Below are 23,102 nucleotides of genomic sequence, written 5' to 3' on the forward strand. Positions count from 1 at the left end.
TGTTAGAAGGAAAGAGGAAGTGCCATACTTTATTGATCACAGCAAATTATTGAGAACATCTGAGAAGTTTGAGATAAAAGAGACCGATCACTGATGCCTGTGGTACTCCACAGGTGGAGTTTATTTAAGTATCACTCGGTCCGATACTTTTTAGAGTTTATATTCACCATACACGTAATGTTACTGAATCATTTATTCAGTTCAGTTTATAATTGAGTATCTGCATAACAATGAAAGCGTATGGAATGTTTCCTGATAATATTGCCACAGGAAGCATTAATAAGGTAAATAAAATGGGTCCAAGCACAGGACCTTGAGGAACTCCGTGATGAACGTTACATAGCAATGTGTCATCTTTGCAATGATACAAATTAATACTGCTCTGGAAAACATTTAAAACAACGTTTGATTGCTCTAGAAAGGGAGCTAGAGATCATGTAAACAAATTAGTATTTCTTGAGCAGCAACACAAGAAGTTCCCAAATCTTTCAAATACCGTCACCGTTCTAAATACGTATTACGTCAAATGCAGAATGCCAAAATGTAGGAGTATGTAATATCTATTATATATTACTCTACTCAGTCTACTGTATGCTGCTGGTGCTTCACTGTAGCTGCTGGTGCTTCACTGTACGCTGCTGGGGCCCTTGTCTTGCTGTGCCCGGGCCCTCCGTCAGCTTCAGTCCGCCACTGGGCTCTAAACGCGTTCTCTTTGATCTTTTGTTGCGACTTCAGGTGAATAAGTCGTGTGTGTTTCTTTCATGGAGCAGTCTCGTGCAGTCGTGCTTGTTTCCACGTTGCGGGACAAAGTCGTGAGGTGAATGTAGAGTCCGTCTCTTGACTCACGCAGGGGCGGAGGGGATTTCCGTGTTTGAGAAACTCGACTACTTCTCCCGCTTCGCGGGCGGCTCAGTGGAGCTCCGCGGCGGCTCGATGGACCCGAACACCTTCCTGTACGACGTGCCCCCGGCTGTCGTCGAGACGCTGAGCAGAATCCTGGACAGCGGAGACGACCGGCTCGGCTGGCGAGGAGTCGGTGAGCAGGAGTCTTCTGGAGATCTGGGTTGGATTGGAGATAAGAGTCGACCACAATACTCTGTCTGTCTATCTGTCTGTCTGTCTGTCTATCTGTCTATCTGTCTGTCTGTCTGTCTGTCTATCTGTCTATCTGTCTGTCTGTCTGTCTATCTGTCTATCTGTCTGTCTATCTGTCTGTCTGTCTATCTGTCTGTCTATCTGTCTGTCTGTCTGTCTGTCTATCTGTCTGTCTGCCTGCCTGTCTGTCTGTCTGTCTGTCTATCTGTCTATCTGTCTGTCTGTCTGTCTGTCTGTCTGTCTGTCTATCTGTCTGTCTGTCTGTCTGTCTGTCTATCTGTCTGTCAAATTGTCTGTCTCTCTGTCTGTCTTTCTCTCTGTATGTTAGTCTGTTTACATCTTTTGACAAAATAATGAAGAACATAACAATAACAGATCTTTAAACATTAGAATATGACTTGTTCAGAGGAATTATCAACACATAGGCTTCAGAAATGTTCACATTTGGTGGCTTTTGTATGTTCAATACAAGTAAATTCAGTTTATTCTGTACAGCCCAAAATCACAAATTATAAATTTGCCTCAGAGGGCGTTAACATCTGTACACACGCAACATCCCTGACCTTTGACCTCACATCGGATCAGGAAAAACTCCCAGAAAAGAAATATACCATCCTTACTTCATGCATTGGTGAAAACACTTGATCATCTTCCATTCATCCACATAAAGAGGTTGATGTGGGTTATTTGGATAAAGGAAAGGCGTGGATGAACTTGTGTCCTTTGTTGTTGTGCGTGCACTGACACTGTACCTGTACGTCTTCCGTCACGGCCTCCAGCGGTCCGAGTCGCCCCCAGCCTGTTAGAGGTTCGGATGTTGGAGCGTGTGGAGGCGGCCGGCCGGAGTCCCACTCGGGAGCTGCTCTGGTCCTGGGCTCAGGAGAATCCAAGGGTGCAGGACCTGCTCAAGGTGCTGCAGGACATGGGCCACCACAGGGCCCTGCAGCTCCTCCAAGGTCCGGCTCAGTCAGGTCAGTTACCAACAAATCCAAAATCCTTTCCTCATGTATCTGAAAACAACATTTCAAATGTTAGTTACTTATCCAGGAAACTGAATTGATTGCATAACTTCAGAGACGCTGTGTACGCTCTTTAAAGCTCCAGGTCGAGTGGAATTGAATCAGAACTGTCTATTTGGTGTGATAATACATACTTTCACAGCGGATACTGACAACATTACACAAACTGAATAAGATTCAGTCCAGGAGCCACGTCTTCTGGACCAAAACACAATCTGGCCTCAAACAAACTAATTTAAACAGTAAGGTTTAAAGTCGACAAGGTACAAACTGTACAGCATACGACCACCTCTGTCCTTAGTGCTTTGATTTCTTTCGGACAAGGAACAACTCTTCAGGGAGAGCAACTGTTCCCTCTCCAAGGAAGGACAACTGTTCCCTCTCCAAGGAAGGACAACGGTTGCCTCTCTTCGGAAGGACAACTGTTCCCTCTCTTCGGAAGGACAACTGTTCCCTCTCCCTGGAAGGACAAATGTTCCCTCTCCAAGGAAGGACAACTGTTCCCTCTCCAAGGAAGGACAAATGTTCCCTCTCCAAGGAAGGACAACTGTTCCCTCTTCCAGAAAGGACAAATGTTCCCTCTCCAAGGAAGGACAACTGTTCCCTCTCCAAGGAAGGACAAATGTTCCCTCTCCGTGGAAGGACAACTGTTCCCTCTCCGTGGAAGGACAACTGTTCCCTCTCCAAGGAAGGACAACTGTTCCCTCTCCGTGGAAGGACAACTGTTCCTTCTCTCATGATATGGCCGTATAGTCTAGTTTCAGGTGTGAAACTAGCCACAGCGTTCTGAACCTTGTGAAGACTTTTAGTACGAGCAACAGACAGTAACAAGACAATGATCACGGCCGGATGATACAAAGATTCTGGGCTGTCTGATGTTACCTCATGTTGAGCAGGGACAATGACCATTATCTCCATTAATTCAGGAAACTACAGCGGAATATCTGCAAATATTGTGGTTTAATACGCTTGAAATACTGTTCATGCAAGCAAGTTTGCACATTGACTGAATGAGTGTTGGAGGGAAGTTACATGACAAAGGGGAAACGCAAACACCTTCCTTGGTTCCTCTTTGTGGCTCATGTCTGATGTCACCAACCATGGCGATGCAGCTATCAAGAGGAATAGAACTTTGATTTCATATTTGGGCAATCTGTCTTATTTACAGAGTCGCCTGTGCCCCCCAGCAGTCCACACGCAGAGTCCATAGGGAAGATGTCAGCGGATGAAGAGAAGGTAGAAATATTTGTGCTCTTGGCAGGAGGCCGTCCTGCATGACCTGTGTGCAGTAACAAGAATAAATGACCCTCCTGTCCTGTCAGGGTTCGTACGGTCATGGAAAACCTGGAAAAGTCATGAAATTTTAAAATGGTCATTTCCAGGCCTGGAAAAGTCATGGAAAAAACTTAAATCATGAAAGTTTTGGAAAAGTCATGGAAATGTGTTATAATCACATGTTCATTGACGCGGAGTTTGAAATAATTAATATATTTTTTAAAGAAAGACGCTCAAAATATAAGCTGGCGATAGCTCTCAATACGCTACATTTTCTACAGTTTTCATGTTTGTACCGAGATTTTAGTTTGGTCATGGAAATTTGGTTTAAAGTCCTGGAAAAGTCCTGGAAATCCACTGGTCAACATGTGTAAGAACCCTGCCTGTGTTTGCTCCGATTAGGGATCCTTCCAACCAGAGGAGATTTCTTCAAGTAACGCGTCATGCCCCGGTAAGTAAAGTGACCACGAGAAGAGTTTGATTTAAAGGTTCCACGGTGTAGAAAGTGTAACGTCCATGTCCTTTTGGATTATAAAGCACCTTTAGTTGCTGTGAAAGTGTCAAAACGCTCACTGCACACGACCCGTATTCAGACGCTGTGCTTTTTTAAACGTGAGGTTGTGATGTCACCACTAAACAGTCGCTGGTAGAAGTGCTACTAAAATCTATGTTGACGCACACCGTGAATCAACAATCGGGATGTGTATTGGTTTTTTCTTTTTTGATTCCGGTGCTAAACCGGTACTTTTAGAACGATACCCGGTGCCTAAACGGTGCCTGAACCGATACTTTAAAAAAAAGAAGCACAAAACGACGATTGACAATGACGACATTTCAAACCTCTTCGGCCATATTCCGTGTAAAAGCCGTTCTCATGGAGCACTGACAAACAACGGATATCAGACTGTCACGCTGGTAGCTTAAACATGTTTATAATGGCTAATTACCTTCGCATTCGAGAATGCGGAAGGTTATGTTTTGATCGCTGTGTATTTATTTATTTATTTATTTGTATGCGTGTTATTCGCATAACTCAAAAAGTATTAAACCGAATCGCATGAAATTTGGTGGGATGATTGGTTATTATCCGGGGACCCTTTGATTAGATTTTGGGATCGATCAGATCAAAGGTCAAGGTCATGAAAAGGTCAAAATCTTCTTTTTACCATCGCACAATTATTATCCAATTGGCATGCAACTAATGCCAAAATGTTCACATGACATCAAGCTCCCCACACTCTCATGCCAAGTACCAAAAAAGTGGCTGCGGCTAAGGTATGCGCTCTACCGAGTGCCCGTTCTAGTTTAATATTTGTTGGCCTACTTTTATGAATTCAAGACTTGCAATCAACGTTACGGTACTAATCTGAGTTAACGCTGTTCTTGTCATCATCGGTCTCCACGTGTTCAGGGGGACCGTCTCCCCTTCGCGCCCAGCCTGACCGCGGACGTGCTCGGCACGGGCTCATCCAGACAAACACGGTGCATGCCTCCGCTTTCATAGTTAAATCATAGGCTATCGTAACCTGCTGACGGGGGGGAGACACCAGAGAACTGGCACCGGGTTTCGGTGCCCAACCCGAGTCAACAAACGGCCAATCAGAGCTTTGTATGCTTAAAAAGTCAGTCGCTAAGCACTGAAGCGTCTCTGTGTTCCAGTGAGCTCCGCCGGAGGACATCAGCCTCCCGAAATCACTTTTCAAGACATCATCGATGGAACCAGGGATTTTCATCATGAGATGAGAATTGCCGAGGGACACTTCTCTGATGTCTACAGAGCGCAGACAGGAAGTAAAGAGGTGGCGGTGAAGCTTTTCAAACAGGTGATTGTTGATTCTGACACTCTGACATGATGCTTCTATCAATATAAAAGCTTCTGACTCAAGGGATGGTTTGGATGTGGGACTGGATGAGGTGATTCTCCACAATCAGCTTGGAGACGCTTGGCGTGTTCTGAGAGCTAACGTGTTTATCGAAGGAGTCTTCAGGTAAAAAAATATTCGGTAAACACTTACTCTGAGATTTACTTTTTTCCAGTGTCCAAAATTAGATTAGCAAACTATGAATAAGTAACTCATACTACCCCACTTTAAAACATCCAAAGCATCCCTTTAATGTCTGGTAAACACTTCATTCACTTCTCTGCAATATTTATATCAATACACTGTGTAGATAGCCATATTTATTCTGCGTGGGAGTATATATTATTACGGTAGTTTATTTACTGTTTTATTGACTATTGTTTATATCCCTTTAATCTTACTATGTCTCGTGTGCACTTTACCCCTTTGCTGCTGTAATCCTGTAAATGTCCCCACCGTGGGACTAATAAAGGATTCTCTTCTCTTATCCTTATCCATCGCTCTCCAGACAAATATGGAGGCGTGGAAGAAGCTCTGGGACGTCTTCAGGAGAGAAATGGAAATCCAACATTTGTACGTGTCAACAATCGCCCTCAAGAATACCCTTTCTATGTTTCCGTGTGGTCGATGTGAAACGTGGCGATGCGTTACAGGTACCAACATCCCAACGTCTTGGAGCCGCTGGGCTGTTTCTCTGGCGAGGGACGCTACTGCCTGGTCTACCCGTACTTCCCCAACGGGTCGCTCTTCCACCGACTCCACCGCCGCCGGGTAGGTTTAGTGACGTGTTGCTCTGATCCTGTGGGTGTCACGTGTTCACCTGGCCAAGTGGTTGCTCGGTTACACTTTCAATTTCGGAAAAAACAGGAAATGAACTTTTGGGATACAAGTTGAACAAGTTCATTAATACTTTCAAATAAATAACAACATAGACATAATAAAAAAGTAGCAATGGGTACTTTTAACGTCCTGGAACACAATTTGAGTTACTAAGATATAAAATATAGGAAAACTGTATATATATCTATCTATATAGATGTATATATCTAGATATACATACATATATATAATATGTGTCTTGTTTGCAAGATTATTTAGGTAAATTAAGAATATAATATACAGTAGATGTATATACACATATATAAATGTATATATATATATATATATATATGTGTGTATATATATATATATATATATATATACTTTAAATGGGGGTTCAGTGTCCTGTGGTTACGGGATGACCATATATATAATTATGTTTATATGTATATATAAGATGTGTCTTCTTTGCAAGATTCTTTAGGTAAATTAAGAATATAATATACAGTAGTTTTATACATAGACTTATATATACTGTATTTATATATATAGATTTCTACATATATACATATATACCTGACCATACACCTCTGCGAGGTTACTGGAAAAGTCTTTTTTGTGTCATATCTGAGATGATGTGTTGTCACCGTACAGGACGGAGAGCCGCCTCTCTCCTGGCAACAGCGCCTCTCCATCATCAAGGGAGCAGCGAAGGCCTTGCACCACCTGCACACAGCACAGCCCTGCCCAGTGGTCTGTGGCAACATCTCCAGGTACCAGATGAAGAACGATACCCTCCCGCTGGCTGTTGTCTCACTTTACAGAACCAACACCTGCTTCAAGAGAAATATGAAATATCATTGAGACTCGAAACATCAGAAACGTAGTAAAATGTAGCCCAAGTTAGAAGATGGGTGCGGTCCTAGTCAGGGCGCAGGATGTAAGGCGGAAGGAAGTGGGGGAAGGAGACATTGCCCCCCCCACACACACACACACACACACACACGCGCTTCACACCTTTTTGCCATCGCGGCTGGTGTGATCTCATCATAGGTTGAAATTATGCAAAATGTTAACTAGTTAATAATGGAAAATAAATTTCACCTCATTCCAAAGAATGACATTATAAACGATGCTAATGTGATACGGTAGGAATAAAAGGTTTTTACTACCAGAGGAGTCGCCCCCTTGTGGTTAGAAGTGAGAATGCAGCTTTAATACATGAAGCATAGACTTCTATAAAACCAGAGGAGTCGCCCCCTCAATAAGAAAAATAAGATCGAATTGGTCCTTAAAATGACAGATTATATTTTACCGTTCTTCTCATAAAATGAATCTGTGTCCTATTCAGAAATTGATGCTATGTATATTAAATATAAAGCCGCCTTTCATCCGTCTCTGCACAGTGCTAACATACTCCTGGACGAAGGCCTGCAGCCCAAGCTGTCCGACTTTGGGTTGGCTCGTCTCCGTCCTCATTCAGCCAATCACAACTGCACTGTCACTCTGGAAACGAGGTTGCCCAGCAACCTGGGATACCTCTCTGAGGAGCACATCCGAGACGGCAAGCTGTCCTTCAGCCTGGATGTTTACAGCTTCGGAATGGTGATTGTAACAAGAACGGTCCTCATGCTGTGTGTTCATCGAGTCGAGTTCGACGTTCAACATTTTACAACATGCTCTCTACTGACGACTCTCTACTGACTCCTCTGGTTGTATAGAAGTCTATGCTTCATGTGTTAAACTGCATTCTCTCTCCTGACCACCAGGGGGCGACTCCTCTGGTTGTATAGAAGTCTATGTAAATTACTGTATTTCTCTTTTGATTTACTCCCTCGGTAAATATTGTAAACACGAGTTCATGTCACCATTTCTAGTTTCATGTCTTCTTCAATTAGGGGCGGGGCTACAAGGTGATTGACAGCTCTCTCTATCAGACACGTATATGGCGTCTCTACCTCACTTCTCCGCATTCCAAATATGGTCACTTACGCTCACTGGTTGCAAAAAACAAGATGGCCGAACTCAAGGCTTCAAAACTGCAGTCTACAAACCAACGAGTGACATCACGTCTTCTTATCTCCAGTCGACAGACATTTGCGTATTAGCAATATTATTCATGAGGAGAAGTGCAAAGTAAATGTTTCCGTCGCGAAGGACTGTGATTACCTTCGCATTGAAAATGCGGAAGGTTATGTTTTGATCGCTGTGTATTTATTTATTTATTTATATGCGTGTTACTCGCATAACTCAAAAAGTATTTAACCGAATCGCATGAAATTTGGTGGGATGATTGGTTATTATACGGGGACCATTTGATTAGATTTTGGGACCGATCGGGTCAAAGGTCAAGGCCAAGGTCATGAAAAGATCAACATCTTCTTTTTACCATAGTGCGGTCAATTTCTATCCAATTGGCATGCAACTAATGCCAACATGTTCATAATTCAATGCCCCATCTTGTGATATGCGAAGGTATGCGCTCTACCGAGTGCCCGTTCTAGTTTCTAATGGAAACATGATTGATTGCCATTGATGACAGTTTGCTTGCTCCCAGGTTATAATGGAAACGGTAACGGGACGGAAGGTCACCGAGGACGTACCGAAACAAACGGCCCTGGTGAGTCTGCAATGAAGCCGGAGCCGGACCGCCACAGGTTCTGGTTCTTATGAAGCCTTTTATCTCGAGGCTACATCGTCCACTGTGAGGTCACGCGTGATCACATCTAAGTGACGGCATCGTCTGTCTGCTCCGTCAGAGAGACCTGCTCGAGGCCGAGGTGGAGGACAGCGGCGGCGTGGACTCCTGCATGCAGTTCTTGGACGAGTCGGCCGGCCGGTGGTCGCCGGCCGTGGCCCTCGACCTTCTGCGCCTGGCTTTGGACTGTGCTGCTCGCCGCCGCCGCAACAGACCGAGCATGGAGAATGTGAGCGATACCATTTCATTCCTATTTACTTTAACGCTGCGTTCACACCAGAAGGAAGTAGATCCCATGCTAAGTCAATGTACAGACACGAATGGCTGCGATTGACGCAAAGTTTCGCCGGGCGACGCAAATTGAGCGAAGCGAAAAATGTGCATCATTCGCCTCAAGTTCAAATATTTAAACTTTGGCGAAAAATTAGCCCGACGCTGAGTTGCGAAAGCCAATCAGAGTTGAGATGCTCCTCTACTCTAGTAGCCGCAGTCATTCAGATGTAGTCGGTGAAAGTCACCGAGCTGTATGAGCCTCCGGGTGATGTATAAATATATATATATATATATATGATATTAATGTTATGAATCCAAACACGAGGGCGTTAGACGTTCAGACGTTTGTGGGACGTCCTCACCAAGTATAAAGCAGAACTAGTGGTTATTTCTTCCGTGGTAGATGGAGGAAATGATAACTGTTTCCACGGAGTAAAGCCATGGAGATAAGCCCCGCCCCCTCTAAGGAGCGAATGACGCGAATCAACCACAAATAGTGAAGCGAGTAAACTTACGCCTTCCACTCACTTCCTTTTCTTTTCTCATCAATGTTACCACATGCATCTCTTTTGTTCTCCTAATCTCAAATTCAATTAAATTCAGTTTATTTTATATCGCCCAATAGCTTCTTTCTACTGACCTTTAGGGGGCGACTCCTCTGGTTGTATAGAAGTCTATCCTTCATGTGTTAAAGCTCCATTCTCTCGACTGACCACTAGGGGGCGATTCTTCTGGTTGTTTAGAAGTCTATGCTTCATGTATTAAAGCTGCATTCTCTCTACTGACCACCGGGGGGCGATTCTTCTGGTTGTATCGTCTATGCTTCACGTGTTAAAGCGACATTTTCTCTCCTGACCAGCAGGGGGCGACTCCTCCTCTGGTTGGAAAGAAGTCTATGCTCACAAATTACGAATTAGCCTCAGAGGGCTTTACAATCTGTACCCACACGACACCCCTGACCTTTGACCTCACATCGGATCAGGAAAAACTCCCAATGGTTAGGGTGTCACCCTCCTACCCCACAAAGACCCTAATTAAGGATGAGATTAATATTTCAAATCTCGACTGTCTTCAGGTTCTTCCAGCACTGAGCCGGCTGCTTCCTCCGCCCAGCTGCCCCCCCGCCGACCAACCCCGCAGCCTGGACGACAGAGACCCTCCCGCCGCCGAGCCGAGCCGCCGCCCGCCGTCCTCCGTCCCCGTGGAGCACGACGAGCAGCACGGCCCGCCCACCGCTCCCCCGACGGCCGCCGGGGGCCCCCGTGAATGCAGCCAATCGGAGGTGACCTACCTGAGTGACGTGGGGGGGGCGGTGGACCTGTACTGCAGCTGGCCCGTGCAGTGCAGCTGCCCGGCGGAGGCCGGCGGCGGCGTGGCCTGCGAGGACTGCCGGGCCAACGGCTTCACCAGCGACGCCACAGACGACCCTCAGGGTGAGCGCTCCGGGTGTTCAGGGCAATCGCCTGGTTCAACCGATCACAGGCTAAATATACAGTGTGTGTGTGTGTGTGTGTGTGTGTGTTTCAGCTGAATCCCTGGTGGTGGAAAATGCAGCCAAGCAGAGACTGAGGACCAGACTGAGTCTTTACGACAGAGGGCTGATTCACACGCAGGAGCTCCTCTCTGAGATCAGCCTGCAGTAGAGAGCGTCCAGGATTATATTGTTTCATAAAGCTACGCGGAGACCAATATTTCAGAATAAAAGAGAAACAGAACTTTTTTTATCGAAAGATGCAGAATATCGCTTTTTCTTCCTGAAAGAAAAGAAAAAAAGATCATAATTGCGAAACAAATTTTTTTAAAAAATGTTTTTGAGTTCATCTCCGTGGAAGATATCCGCCGGTTGGTTTGGGCTCAGAAGGCTCAGGGGCCTGTCGTAAAATGAGGTCACGGGTTTGACGGTTAGCACCCAATAACCACGTTTATGACGTAACCTTAGACACCTTGACAAGCTAACTTTACGCCGTAAACAAACTGGTAAATAGACTACATGACATCATTCACACTCATTCATACACTGATGGGAGGAGCCTGCATGGAATGTACCACCTGCACATCGGGACGGTCTATCATTCACAAACCGTAGGCACAGCCTGCGGGGGGGATTACGGATGGGGGTTCCACTTGCCCAAGGACACATCGACATGGACTGGCCCCGGGAATCGTACCCCGATCCTCTGATTGAGGGCGGGTGAACACAACGGGGCCTATAAAGGTTTGATGACCTCATGCTCTCATTTAGCCGCTTGTCAGCGACTATGAGAGCGGTATTTAATTAATTATTACATATCGTAGAAATCTCTTCAGCTGGTGTTAACCACAGGCCTTATTTCAGGCATCTATTTTAAAAAACTAGATGCGATGACCTGAGATTATGAATCTGAAGCACAAATTAATCTAAATCTATCTCTGATGTAGCCTCCATGTTGCGCAACATCCGACTCTCAATCCACTTCACTATGAAATATTCCGGTTGTGCGACTCGTTCTAATTTATCTCATTTATAAACTGTTCTCTTATTGACATGCCATTAGCTTTGGTTTGTTTGTGTTTAGATGACATGAAATGAGAAGAAGAGGTCACAGGAGGGCAGTATTTATATGACTTCTATTTGAAATACGTCTTTCAATTACTTTTGAGTATTTTTGTAATTTGTATTTTATAGGGCCGATAATATATGGAACGTAATTTGTAATTAAAAACTTAAGAGTGGAGTCATTTTTCAACTAGCTTGATGTGTCATTTATTTCTACATAGCCTATTGTATATACAAGGTGACAGTTGATGTCCATTTGTTACAAAAAAACGCACCAAAAACATGAAATATCCAATTTATTTGTATTTAAAAGGCATATTCTGAAAGTATTCTTCGTTGTGTTATTCCACGTGCTCTACAGTCGTGCACCGGTCACCATTCACAGTTCGTGGAGCGGCGCTTTCTCCTGGATGAGGCTCACAAACTCGTGTTTCTCCACACAGCCTCGACACTCTTCTCCCCACGAGGCTAAAATGTTCCTCAGCTCCGAGACCCTCGTCTTCCTCAGCCCGTCGCTGCTCAGGTCCTTCAGCTTCGGCTCTGCGGACGACCGACAAACTTTTTATATTGTGTCCACGCACAAATGAATGTGGGGTCAGATCAGTCTCAATAAATGCAAACGCACACAGAGAGACTCACAAATGCAAACGCAAAGATTCACAAATGCAAACACGAAGATTTAGGGTTATTTGTGAATCGTTCTGCGTGCGTTTGTGAATCTTTGTGTTTGCATTTGTGAATCTTGTTTTTGCATTTATGAATCTTTGCATTTGCATTTGTGAATCTTTGCGTTTGCATTTGTGAGTCTGCATTTGTGAATCTTGTGTTTGCATTTATGAATCTTTGTTTTTGCATTTGTGAATCTTGTGTTTGCGTTTGTGAATATTTGTGTTTGCATTTGTGAATATTTGCATTTGTGAATCTTTGTGTTTGTGAATCTTTGCATTTGTGAATCTTTGCGTTTGCATTTGTGAATCTTAGGTTTGCATTTGTGAATCTTTGCATTTGCATTTGTGAGTCTTGTGTTTGGATTTGTGAATATTTGCATTCGTGAGTCTTGCGTTTACATTTGTGAATCTCTCTGTCTGCATTTGCATTTATTGAGACTGATCTGACCCCGTACATGAACGGTGACTCTTGGTCATGGACTCCACGTTACCATGTGTGAGCTGACAGATCTGAGTGTCTCTGCTACTGAGGCGTTGGCAGATCTTCTCGACGGGGACGTGGGAGGCCAGAGGCCGAGACACTGACGCCGTGACCCGGGTGGCTGCATCACTACTGGCTCCCAGGTAGTAACACTAGGACGGCACATACATGTAACCTTGAAGTCATTTTATATTCTATGAAATTCTTATATACTTCTCTGTATATATACTGTGAAATACTTAGTACTACCTAACCAGTACAAAGCATTTTGGGTTGAAAAGAATATGTAATACACAGCATTGTGTCATCAAGTGTGTAATTTGATATGGAATATATACAATTCAATTCATGAATTTACACATATATTATTGAGTATTTATTAAATAACTACTTTTAAAGGATTTTTTTAATGGATGCTCATTTACATATATTTAAAAACTAATCTCACCTACCCCCTAGAGGGCCTTCACGTACACCCAGGGGTCCACGCAAAAATATATATATATATATATACAATTATATATTTATAGATGTATAAATATATATTTATAAAAATATAGATAGATGTATATTTATATATATATATACATGTATATATATATAAATATATATATACATGTATATACATATATAAATATATATATGTATATATATATATTCGATCAGCTCTCTTGGGTGGTCAAAGATTGACGATAATTAGATTCGATTTTACTTCATTCATCCCCTAGAGTGAAATTACGATGGACAAGTCGGTGTCCATATTGTCGTCATGCATGCCTCTGCTAACGTGGTTACGTGGTAGGAATGATCTCCGGCGTGTTCTCACCAGCCGCGCCTCCTTCCCCTGGGCGGCGGTGCAGGCCTGGATCAGCTCCTCCTCCACCAGGGACGGAGTGAGTTCTGTGTGGGCGGAGGTCAGACCGCCATACAGTCTGTGGAGAAAGTCCACACACACTGCAGACCGGCGCTCTGTCAGTAAGCAAGCTGCTCATCAGGTCGGATTCTTTGTGGACACAAATATATTTAACAGTGTGTTCGACAGGCGATATTTTAATGGAGGAGATATTGTTTTGCTTGTGAGTTATACAATCTTACAAATAACATATCTGTTATAGGAAACTGGAAACCTGACCTCTATTTTATTATAAGTACTACATTTCTTGTTTTTAATATAGCGCTTACATAGGCCTTAATGAGAAGTATATGTGCAGGACATAAAATACGAGTAAAAAAAAAAATGAAGAACTAAACATATCCATTTATGTACATTTAATTTTGTTTTGACAATGTCTGAACCTTTTGTCCTCCAACATGGTCTGTCTGGAATTTTTAGATTATTTCCACAATATATGAATATATGTGTGGCTATATTCAATTAAATTCAGTTTATTTTATATAGCCCAATATCACAAATTAGCCTCGGAGTGCTTTACAATCTGTACACATACGACATCCCTGACCTTTGACCTCTCACATCGGACCAGGAAAAACTCCCAAGAAATAGAAAAAAAACTTTAACAGGGAAAAAAGGTAAGAACCCTTCAGGAGAGCAACAGAGGAGGATCCCTCTCCAGGATGGGCAAAAGATGTCATGTGACCAGAATGAATATTCTGACTTGGATTGTTGTAAACGTATGAAGCTAAAATCCATGTGTTGGGTTACACCCCCAATTTCATGCGGTCTGACCTTCACGCCATGCGGTCTGACCTTCACGCCATGCGGTCTGACCTTCACAGTTGGCTGCAGCAGAAAGAGTAAACCCTCTGAAAAGCAGCAGCAGGGTGAGGGACAACACCAACATGGCAGCGTCGGTGGTTATTTTTAGCTCCACGGTGTCCGGGGCAGCACTCGGGGACTGACGTCACCACGTGGTTATGGGTCCGACTGATTTTAAACTCTAACTTCAACACTCACTGATATTAGTACATTTAAATTGCAACACTCACAGGATTAATTTACAATATGTCTGATAGTTTGGAGTATTTCTTCTTTTTCTTTTTTGTACTTAAAAGTCTAAATATTTTTTCCATTGGTAGATTTCGGCCAGTAAAAAATATTATGATAAAAATTAGGATTTAGGTATTGATTCAGGAAAACATAAGCTGAATTGACACGCTATGATATATAAATATTTTCTAGAAAGTAACACATGTTTACTGTGTTTAACCTTATCCTCCTTCTTAATAATAATGATATACAACAATAACAACAACAATAATAATACTTGACTATTATTATTATTATTATTATTATTATTACCACGCTATATAAACGTTTGTATTAAAAAATGTAATTCTATTATGGAGGGCTAAATACATTATCGACTCAATAAGTAGTAAAATAATAAAGAAATACATGTAGAAATAAAACCCTCAAGTATTAAATACATATGCAGGCTAAAATGCAAATATATAAATAAATATACAAAGAAATCGAAACATATTTATTACATTGGCCGTTTTACGACACCCATATAAAATGTTCAGAGTTCCGTCGGCTCATAAAAGTTATAAGCTTTTACTCTGAAGGAGTTCTACCGGAAGTTGTTCCTTAAAGCCGGACACGGGCCGCATGCGCGCGCTGCGCAGCCTTGTGAGTTCTTTCCAGCATGGCTGCCATAGGAGTTCATTTCGGGTATACCTGCGCGTGTGCTGCTATATTTAAGGTGAGTTGGGCTCAGTTGGATTCCACCTTTCTTCCCCGCGCGGTCCTTCTTCTTCTGCTCCGCGTGGTAGTCACGTGTTCGGCCTCGCGCTCATAAACCCTCTGGAAATAGCGCTAGTTGTGAAGATGCTAACACTGTGACGTTAGCGGCGAGGGCGATGAATGAAGTCATCTTTAAAGTCAGCCTAAATACATGTTTATAGATATCTGTCGGGACGTTCTTTACGAATTAAACTTCAATTATGAAATAATAGAAGAAAATAAAGAGAAAAAATTTACAATTGCAACACTCCCAGGTGCCATTTACAATTTGTTTGGTAGTTTGGAGTCTTTCTTTTTTTCCTCAAATGTCCCAAAATAAATTCCACCATTGGATTTCCGACAGTATAAAATATAATAAGAATTAGGTTTTAAACAGTGATTAAGGAAAACATCTGCTGAAATGACAAGCTATGATTTATAGATATTTTCAACAAATGTGTACAATGTTTAACATTATTCTCCTTCTTTATAATAATGATGACAAGTTAACCACAACAACATAAATAATACGTGATTATTATTTTTGTTGTTATTATTATCATGCTATATAAAAGAGTTTGTGTTCCAATTTTGTATTCTATTATTATATAGGGCTAATAAATACAAAAAACTAAAATAATAAAATAATTGTAGAAATGTAACCCTCAAGTATTAAATGCATGTGCAGGCTAATATGCAAATACATACATATGAGCTAATATTATAACTGAAATGGGCCAAACATTTTCTAAAATAGTTCTAAAAAATTAGACCCGACAGTAAAGCTTTCCTTTGAATGCCTCCTCCCACCTTGGTGTTTTCTACCTCCTCACCGAGGCTCCGCCCCCTCACTGTTTGTCTTTTTAGGACGGGCGGGCTGATGTGGTGGCCAACGACGCCGGGGACCGAGTGACTCCGGTTGTGGTGAGCTACAGAGCGACCGAGCAGGTACCTGCATCCCTTCTCTCCGTGTCGGTCATCTTATCCCTCCTTCGTCTTTATTGTTGTGTTCTGCCGCAGTGGATGACATCATCCCTCACTTATCAGCTGTAGCTCTCACATTGAGTGGCTAGTACTACTTAATTTAATTCAATTCAGTTTATTTTATATAGCCCAATATCACACATTTCAAACTCCCCGCATAGGGCTTCATAATCTGTTCACGTACGACATCCCTGACCTTTGACCTTGCATCGGATCAGGGAAAGCGCCCCCCAAGAAATAGAAACAAGTGAAGAGCCCTTCAGGAGAACAACAGAGGATGGACAGAAGCAATAGATGTCATGTGACCAGATGAACAGCATTACAGAGTTGCATAAACACATTAAATGAATATGACAACGTATAAATAATGAGTCGTAGGCACAGAGCTCCGCAATCAAATGCACCGCTGTTTCTGTACCAGTCCGCTTCTGACTTTATTTCTGCTGCTCCGCAGGTCGTCGGCATCGCAGCAAAGCAGGGACAGGTCCGCAACGCCGCCAACACGGTCGTCAAAGTGAAACAAGTGCTGGGGAGGAGGTGACTTGCTTCATACCGTCTAGTTTTGCACATCTCTAAGCGACGGGGGACACGGGGAGCGGCTCGAGCTCCGTACTCAAATCTAAGTTATAGGCGGAAAGGAAAGGCTCCGAGGTTTAGACGTGTGTTTTGTACGAGGTTCTTCTTCAGCGCCGTCGATGTCTTTTAGACGGTTTTATCAGTTTTAAGTTTCTGTCAGTGCGCGTTATTGGAGCTGGAGCTTTCCTTTACGCAGCTTCTCTCTGGAGTTCCTTTCTGTAGTTTAAGAGGAACTGAAACTGGGCTCTTGGCAGATGATGGACATCAGGCTCCGGATGCGCGTGAATTAAGTTTAACAATATTTAATGGCAAGAAGTGTAAACAAACAACCAAGGCTCAGGATCGTGGTTTCCGTGGTGATCCGGGGTCAACAGGTACGAGCCTGAAGGACCCGGGTCAAGACGAAAGAGAGCGATATTCCCCCAGTCCAGAGTCTTAGTCCCAGAATCAGCCAATCAGCTCCTCTCAAAGGTAGTTCAGCCTCTAACACCTTCCTGTTGGATAAAAGCCCCGCTATCAAAATGGAGAGGTCAAAGGTCACGACCCCCGGGTCAAAATGTCCCTTCTGGTCAAGTCGCTAGACAAGTATTTTCACAATAAAAGTCCCGTCTGTTACTGTCCGCATTAAAGTCACTTCCCGGCTTCGACAATCTGAAATACAAACTAACTTCACTCTCATGCACATGCATTACTTCTTGCTATTTACATTTGCATAGAGTAAACAGTCCCCCTATGCTTCATAACACATTCATAAATATATCAATATTCTCCCTAATATTTCCTATTATAATCTCTTTCTATATGTATTAATTTAAAGCTCAAGACTACAGAATCAAAATAAACTATTACAACCTAACAGTAGCAAGTTCGACGTGTTCAGTCTCCGCTCCGTGGCCTCATGAATGTAACCGGTCATTTCTGAGAGCTCTTCCACATCACGGTTATAGTTGCTCGCCTGCATGCTGGTTGAATCCTGAGGTGTTCACACTGACGTGGAGTTTTTTCTTTTCTTTCTTCCTCGTCCTCTCGATGGGCAGCTTTGACGATCCGGAGACCCAAGCCCACAAAACAGAGACCAAGTGTCAGGTGAGTCCGATTTGCTTTCATCCCACGGATGTCGTTCCCCGCGCCGAGCGCTCGCTTCTCCGACGCCGTCCGCGTCGCCGAGCTTTTCCTCTCCCGTCAGAAGTGGCTCGTTGGTTCTGTGTAGATCTGAAGCCGCTTGCTGGTAAACGCGTTGGTTTCTGTGATCAGGTGGTCAACCGACGGGAGAAGCCGTACTACGAGATCACAGCGGGGGAACACCCAGCGTACGTCTCTCCAGAGGATGTCGCGAAACTCATCTTCCACAAAATGAAAGGTAGTTTGTGACACACGCACATAGGGATGGGTATCGTTTGTTTTTCTTTTTTTGATACCGGTGCCTAAACCGATACTTTAAAAAAAGAAGCACAAAACGACGATTGACAATGACGACATTAAAAACCTCTTCGGCCATATTCCCTGTAAAAGCCGTTCTCATGGAGCACTGACAAACAACGGATATCAGACTGTCACGCTCGTAGCTCGCGCTAGCTATGAGCTCGCTTAAAGATGTTTATAATGGCTAATTTATTATCTCAGGGTTCGCACGGTCATGGAAAACCTGGAAAAGTCATGGAATTTTAAAATGGTTATTTTCAGGCCTGGAAAAGTCATGGAAAAAACTTAAATCATAAAAGTTTGGGAAAAGTCATGGAAATGTGTTATGATCACATGTTCACTTACGCCGAGTTTGAAATAATTAATATGTTTTTTAAAGAAAGACGCTCAAAATATAAGCCGGCGTACGCTCTCGATACGCAACATGTTCTACATTGTTCATGTTAATACCGAGATTTCAGTTTGGTCATGGAAATGTGGATTAAAGTCATAGAAATCCACTGGTCAACATGTGTAAGAACCCTGTATCTGTTGGGCTACTTTTATGAATGCAAGACTTGCGTTCAACGTCACGGTACTACTCTGAGTTACGGCTGTTCTTGTCGTCATCGGTCTCCACGTTTTCAGGGCCATATTGGCACCGGTTTTTGGTACCCAACCCTACACACACACACACACACACTTTGCAGAAAAAACAGCCCGCTGATCGTTTGCTGCCCTCACAGAAACGGCTCAGTCGGCTCTCGGCTCCGATGTCACGGAGGCCGTCATCACCGTCCCCTTCGAGTTTGCAAACGCTCAGAAGCGCGCGTTGAGGTAGGCCACGTCGCAGCGCGGCGGCGCCTTTTCTGCCAGAGAGTTCCATCTTTCTTTTTTTAACAAAGTCCATCCGGCGCATTTGCTTTGTGCAGGGCGGCGGCCGAAGCTGCAGGCTTCCACGTGCTGAGGCTGATCCACGAGCCCGCCGCGGCCATGTTGGCCTACAACATCGGGCAGGACTGTTCTTCTGGAAAGAGGTACCCTATTGTTCACCCGCTGCCTTCATTGTGATATCCGAACGTCTCCACGCGCTCACGGCTCTGCGCCCGCGTCGACAGCCACGTCCTCGTGTACAAGCTGGGCGGGACGTCCCTCAGCGTGACGGCGCTGCAGGTCAACGGCGGCGTGTTCCGGGTCCTCAGCACGCACACCGACAACAGCGTCGGAGGGGAGAGCTTCACCGAGGCCTTGGCCCAGCACCTCGCCACCGAATTCAAACGGTAGCCGGTTTGTTTTGTTTAGTTTTTTACAGCAGCAGCGAAATGTATTTCACTCATTTTTAAGTGCATGCCACATTTAGAAGATTTTCTCTGTGCGTGTTAAAACAATGGAGTCTGGTGCCCGTTGAAGAGAGCAGACCCCAGAAACCATGTTGCGTGTCTGCGTTCTGCTGTCCAGCACCTTCAAGCACGACGTGAGAACCAACGCCAGGGCGATGATGAAGCTGATGACCGGAGCGGACATGGCCAAACACACTCTGTCCACGCTGGAGTCGGCCAACTGCTTCGTGGACTCGCTGCACGACGGCATCGACTTTGAGTGCACAGTGTCCAGGTGGGTCTCGGCACCTGATAACGCCTCAGCTTCGGAAAGGAAGATATCCTACTGCTACGACTTCCAGAGAGAGGGAGCTAGAGAAAGAGAGAGAGAGAGCTAGAGAGAGCTAGAGAGAGAGCTAGAGATAGAGAACTGGAGAGATAACTAGATAGAGATAGAGCTAGAGATAGAGAGTGCTAGAGAGAGAGAGCTAGAGAGAGAGCTAGAGATAGAGAACTGGAGAGATAACTAGATAGAGCTAGAGAGAGAGAACTAGAGAGAGAACTAGAGAGAGAGAACTAGAGAGAGCTAGAGAGAGCTAGAGAGAGAGAACTAGAGAGAGATAACTAGAGAGAGCTAGAGAGAGAGAACTAGAGAGAGAACTAGAGCTAGAGAGAGAACTAGAGAGAGCTAGAGAGAGAGAGAACTAGAGAGAGAGAGAATCACAAACATAGCAATCTGCTCCAAACTTGAATGTTTACGGTAAAATTATCTTAGAAACACATCTGTAAATACCAGAGTGGCATAACTGATGTTAAACCTCTACGATATGAAATGTGCATAAAGTTTCCCAGTGTTGACGTCACGCTGTCGGTTTGTCCCCTCAGAGCTCGGTTTGAGCTGCTCTGCTGCGCCCTCTTCAACAAGAGCATCCAGCCAATCGGACCCCTGCTGGAGGAGGCGGGACTTTCCACCAAAGACATTAACCAGGTTTGCTTTGTGACGGGAGCTTCTGCTTTAATTTAAACGCCCTCCGCCGTTACGAGAGGCGCTGCAGGCTGCTGAGAGCCGACGGTTAAAATAGAGTCCCGCTTATTTGTCCAGTTTTATTTGCGTTCTTCTGCATCTCGTTCAGATAAAACTACATCAAAACCTGGCGGCTCACCTGTAGACGGTCAAAAAACTGTTTGCTATCGCCAATTTGCAACACCTGGCCTCATTAAATAGGGACAACACACTAAAGCACTCTTGCGCCACCTAGTGGTGGGAAGTCACAAAACGCATGAGCAGATGGCTCCAACAGCCTCCATAGTTTAATTATAGATGTGGACGAGAGCGAGCTTTTATTTTGATCGTTACTGGTTTCGAGAGAATAAAAGCCTCGGCTCTCTGTGTTCTGCAGGTGGTTCTCTGCGGCGGCTCAGGCAGGATCCCTCGCCTCCAGCAGATGATCCGCGAGGCGGTTCCGGACGTGGAGCTCCTGAGCTCGGCGCCTCCCGATGAGGTCATCGCCATGGGAGCGGCCCTGGAGGCGGGCCTACTGGTGGGCAGGGACAACCTCGCCCCCGAGGAGGAGTCCGTCACCGTGGACGTCTCCGCCGCGGACATACTGGTGAAGGTACGCCGGCCCCTTCCGGCAGGTTCTGCGACTCGTCGGAGCCGGCCGGTTCTGATCCGCACTGTTCCCTGCAGGAGGCGGACGACTCCGGAGCCGAGGTGTTCACGGTGCTGCTTCCGTCGGGCACGCCGCTCCCCGCCCGCAGGCACCACGTCCTGAGCGGGGGGGGGAAGCTGTCCTCCCTCTGCCTGGAGATCTACCAGAGGGGCGCCACGGAGCAGCCGGAGAAGCTCGCCACGGTACGACCCGATCTCCGCCCGCACGCCGCCACGAGGGACCGGTTCATCTTCTTAATACTTCAATCTTTGGCTGTGTGAACGCTTATTGCGTACCTTTTTTTTGCCACGTGCATGTACTTTTTTTGCGAGTCAAACATGAAGTGTGAAGTCGAGCGTGAACCCTGTTGCCGGGGAAACGCTGCACGTCGTGATGGAGTCGGAGCGCGAGTTCTCCCGTCGCCTTCCGGTCCACGACAACTTTGTCGTGTTGTTTAGAAATCCAATTAAGAGCCGGAGGGGAGACCGCCGTGTTTTAAGGGGCTCCTTGAACACGTTGCACTGCTTCCGTTGTCATGGTGACGTGTGCTGTAGAAGTAGAATATTGAGATGAAACCATATTCATGTCCTTCGTGTGTCCGATGCACAGATCGTCCTGAGGGACCTGCAGCCCAGAGAGGAGAACCGCAACATCGACACTGTGGTGACCATGAAAAGGTACACCCCACCCCCTCCTCCTCCTCCTCTCTTCTAGGGGTCAGCACTTGGGGCCCTTTCAAATCAGAAATGACAAATTATCCTCCGAGGGCTTTACAGTCTGTACACGCATGACATCCCTGACCTTTGACCTCACATCGGATCCCATGGACAGAAGCAATAGATGTCATGTGACCATTTGAACAGAGTTGCAACACATTCAGTGAATGTGGCAGACTATGAATAGTGAGTCGTGGGCACGGACCCCTCTCTGCCCGTACGTCATGGTTTCTTGTGTTTCAGGGACGGCTCGGTTCACGTGTCGTGCGTCGACCAGAGCAGCGGGAGGCCAGAGGTCGTCGCCATAGCAGCCGCGTCGTGAGGCCGCCGCCGGTCCGTCTGCAGCACAAACCGCACGCCGCCTCTGCAAATGTTGAGCTTTCTACCCACTCAATAAACATAAGTGAACTCAAACCATACGAGATATCACGACGTCCTCTGTCGTGGAATGCTGCAGAAAGCTGCGTACTTCAAATGGAGGGCGAACGAAGAGTCTTAGATTCAGCTGATTACACAGCAATGGAAACAGTCGTGAATATTATATTCCACTTCTGCTCACTACTTAAAGGGAACACGTCCTCATTTCCAGGTTCAAAGGAGGTTCTACTTGTTCTCATGTTCTGAGGACAGATGTGTGCTCCGTCTGTCTCTGTAAATCTCCTCTGGTCAGCGTTTTACAGGCTTCCACATCTGCGGGGCCAACTTTTGATTATGATTGAAATTGAATGTATTTGGGGGGGGGGGGGTTTGCAGTTTTTTGTTTCCAGAACATTTGGATCTCTCCATGATGATGACGTGGTTGTAATTGGCATATTTAAAACCCAACTGGTTATTGAAATTTGGCTTTAAAAAAATTAATACATTTGCGTTTTTATTTATTTTTTAAAACACCCCTGAAGCACTAATTCATTTGATTAAAGGCTATTTGAATAGTAATTCTCCATCTCAGATTCCGGAGCCTCGAATTGGAGGATTAAATGGTGTAGAACAAACATGTGATAATATTATTATTTTAACTCTCCGCGGACGTCAGGCCGAGGTG

At 44.7% G+C, this 23,102-nt stretch overlaps 3 protein-coding genes across 4 annotated transcripts; 2 read left to right on the forward strand and 1 right to left on the reverse strand.

Annotated features, from left to right (window-relative positions):
- Positions 1 to 605: 605 nt before the first annotated feature.
- irak3 (interleukin-1 receptor-associated kinase 3) lies at positions 606 to 11,767 on the forward strand. Its single transcript, XM_056424819.1, has 13 exons — positions 606 to 1,036; positions 1,875 to 2,066; positions 3,283 to 3,350; positions 3,792 to 3,840; positions 5,049 to 5,212; positions 5,760 to 5,824; positions 5,905 to 6,022; positions 6,725 to 6,843; positions 7,477 to 7,675; positions 8,628 to 8,690; positions 8,830 to 8,997; positions 10,117 to 10,474; positions 10,569 to 11,767. The coding sequence occupies exons 1-13, from the start codon at positions 934 to 936 to the stop codon at positions 10,682 to 10,684; spliced, it is 1,782 nt and encodes a 593-aa protein (XP_056280794.1). The 5' UTR covers positions 606 to 933; the 3' UTR covers positions 10,685 to 11,767.
- Positions 11,768 to 11,856: 89 nt separating this feature from the next.
- Positions 11,857 to 14,639, reverse strand: cdnf (cerebral dopamine neurotrophic factor). Of its 2 annotated transcripts, none has more exons than XM_056424824.1 (4): positions 14,456 to 14,639; positions 13,553 to 13,680; positions 12,737 to 12,878; positions 11,857 to 12,117 (listed from the first exon to the last, which is right to left on the reverse strand). In XM_056424824.1, exons 1-4 carry the CDS (start codon positions 14,526 to 14,528, stop codon positions 11,957 to 11,959), a joined length of 504 nt encoding a protein of 167 aa, XP_056280799.1. In that variant the 5' UTR covers positions 14,529 to 14,639; the 3' UTR covers positions 11,857 to 11,956. The 2 variants fall into 2 exon arrangements, with proteins under 2 accessions (XP_056280799.1, XP_056280798.1); XM_056424823.1 differs by having other exon boundaries at positions 14,435 to 14,639.
- Positions 14,640 to 15,286: 647 nt separating this feature from the next.
- Positions 15,287 to 22,479, forward strand: hspa14 (heat shock protein 14). Its single transcript, XM_056424820.1, has 14 exons — positions 15,287 to 15,392; positions 16,280 to 16,360; positions 16,851 to 16,933; positions 18,010 to 18,058; positions 18,227 to 18,332; positions 19,120 to 19,210; positions 19,306 to 19,410; positions 19,492 to 19,653; positions 19,832 to 19,987; positions 20,578 to 20,680; positions 21,093 to 21,308; positions 21,383 to 21,547; positions 21,954 to 22,021; positions 22,304 to 22,479. The coding sequence occupies exons 1-14, from the start codon at positions 15,336 to 15,338 to the stop codon at positions 22,380 to 22,382; spliced, it is 1,521 nt and encodes a 506-aa protein (XP_056280795.1). The 5' UTR covers positions 15,287 to 15,335; the 3' UTR covers positions 22,383 to 22,479.
- The last annotated feature ends 623 nt before the right edge of the window (positions 22,480 to 23,102 follow it).

This window comes from Pseudoliparis swirei, chromosome 10 (genome assembly GCF_029220125.1).
Source record: "Pseudoliparis swirei isolate HS2019 ecotype Mariana Trench chromosome 10, NWPU_hadal_v1, whole genome shotgun sequence".
Taxonomy (NCBI): Eukaryota; Metazoa; Chordata; class Actinopteri; order Perciformes; family Liparidae; genus Pseudoliparis; species Pseudoliparis swirei.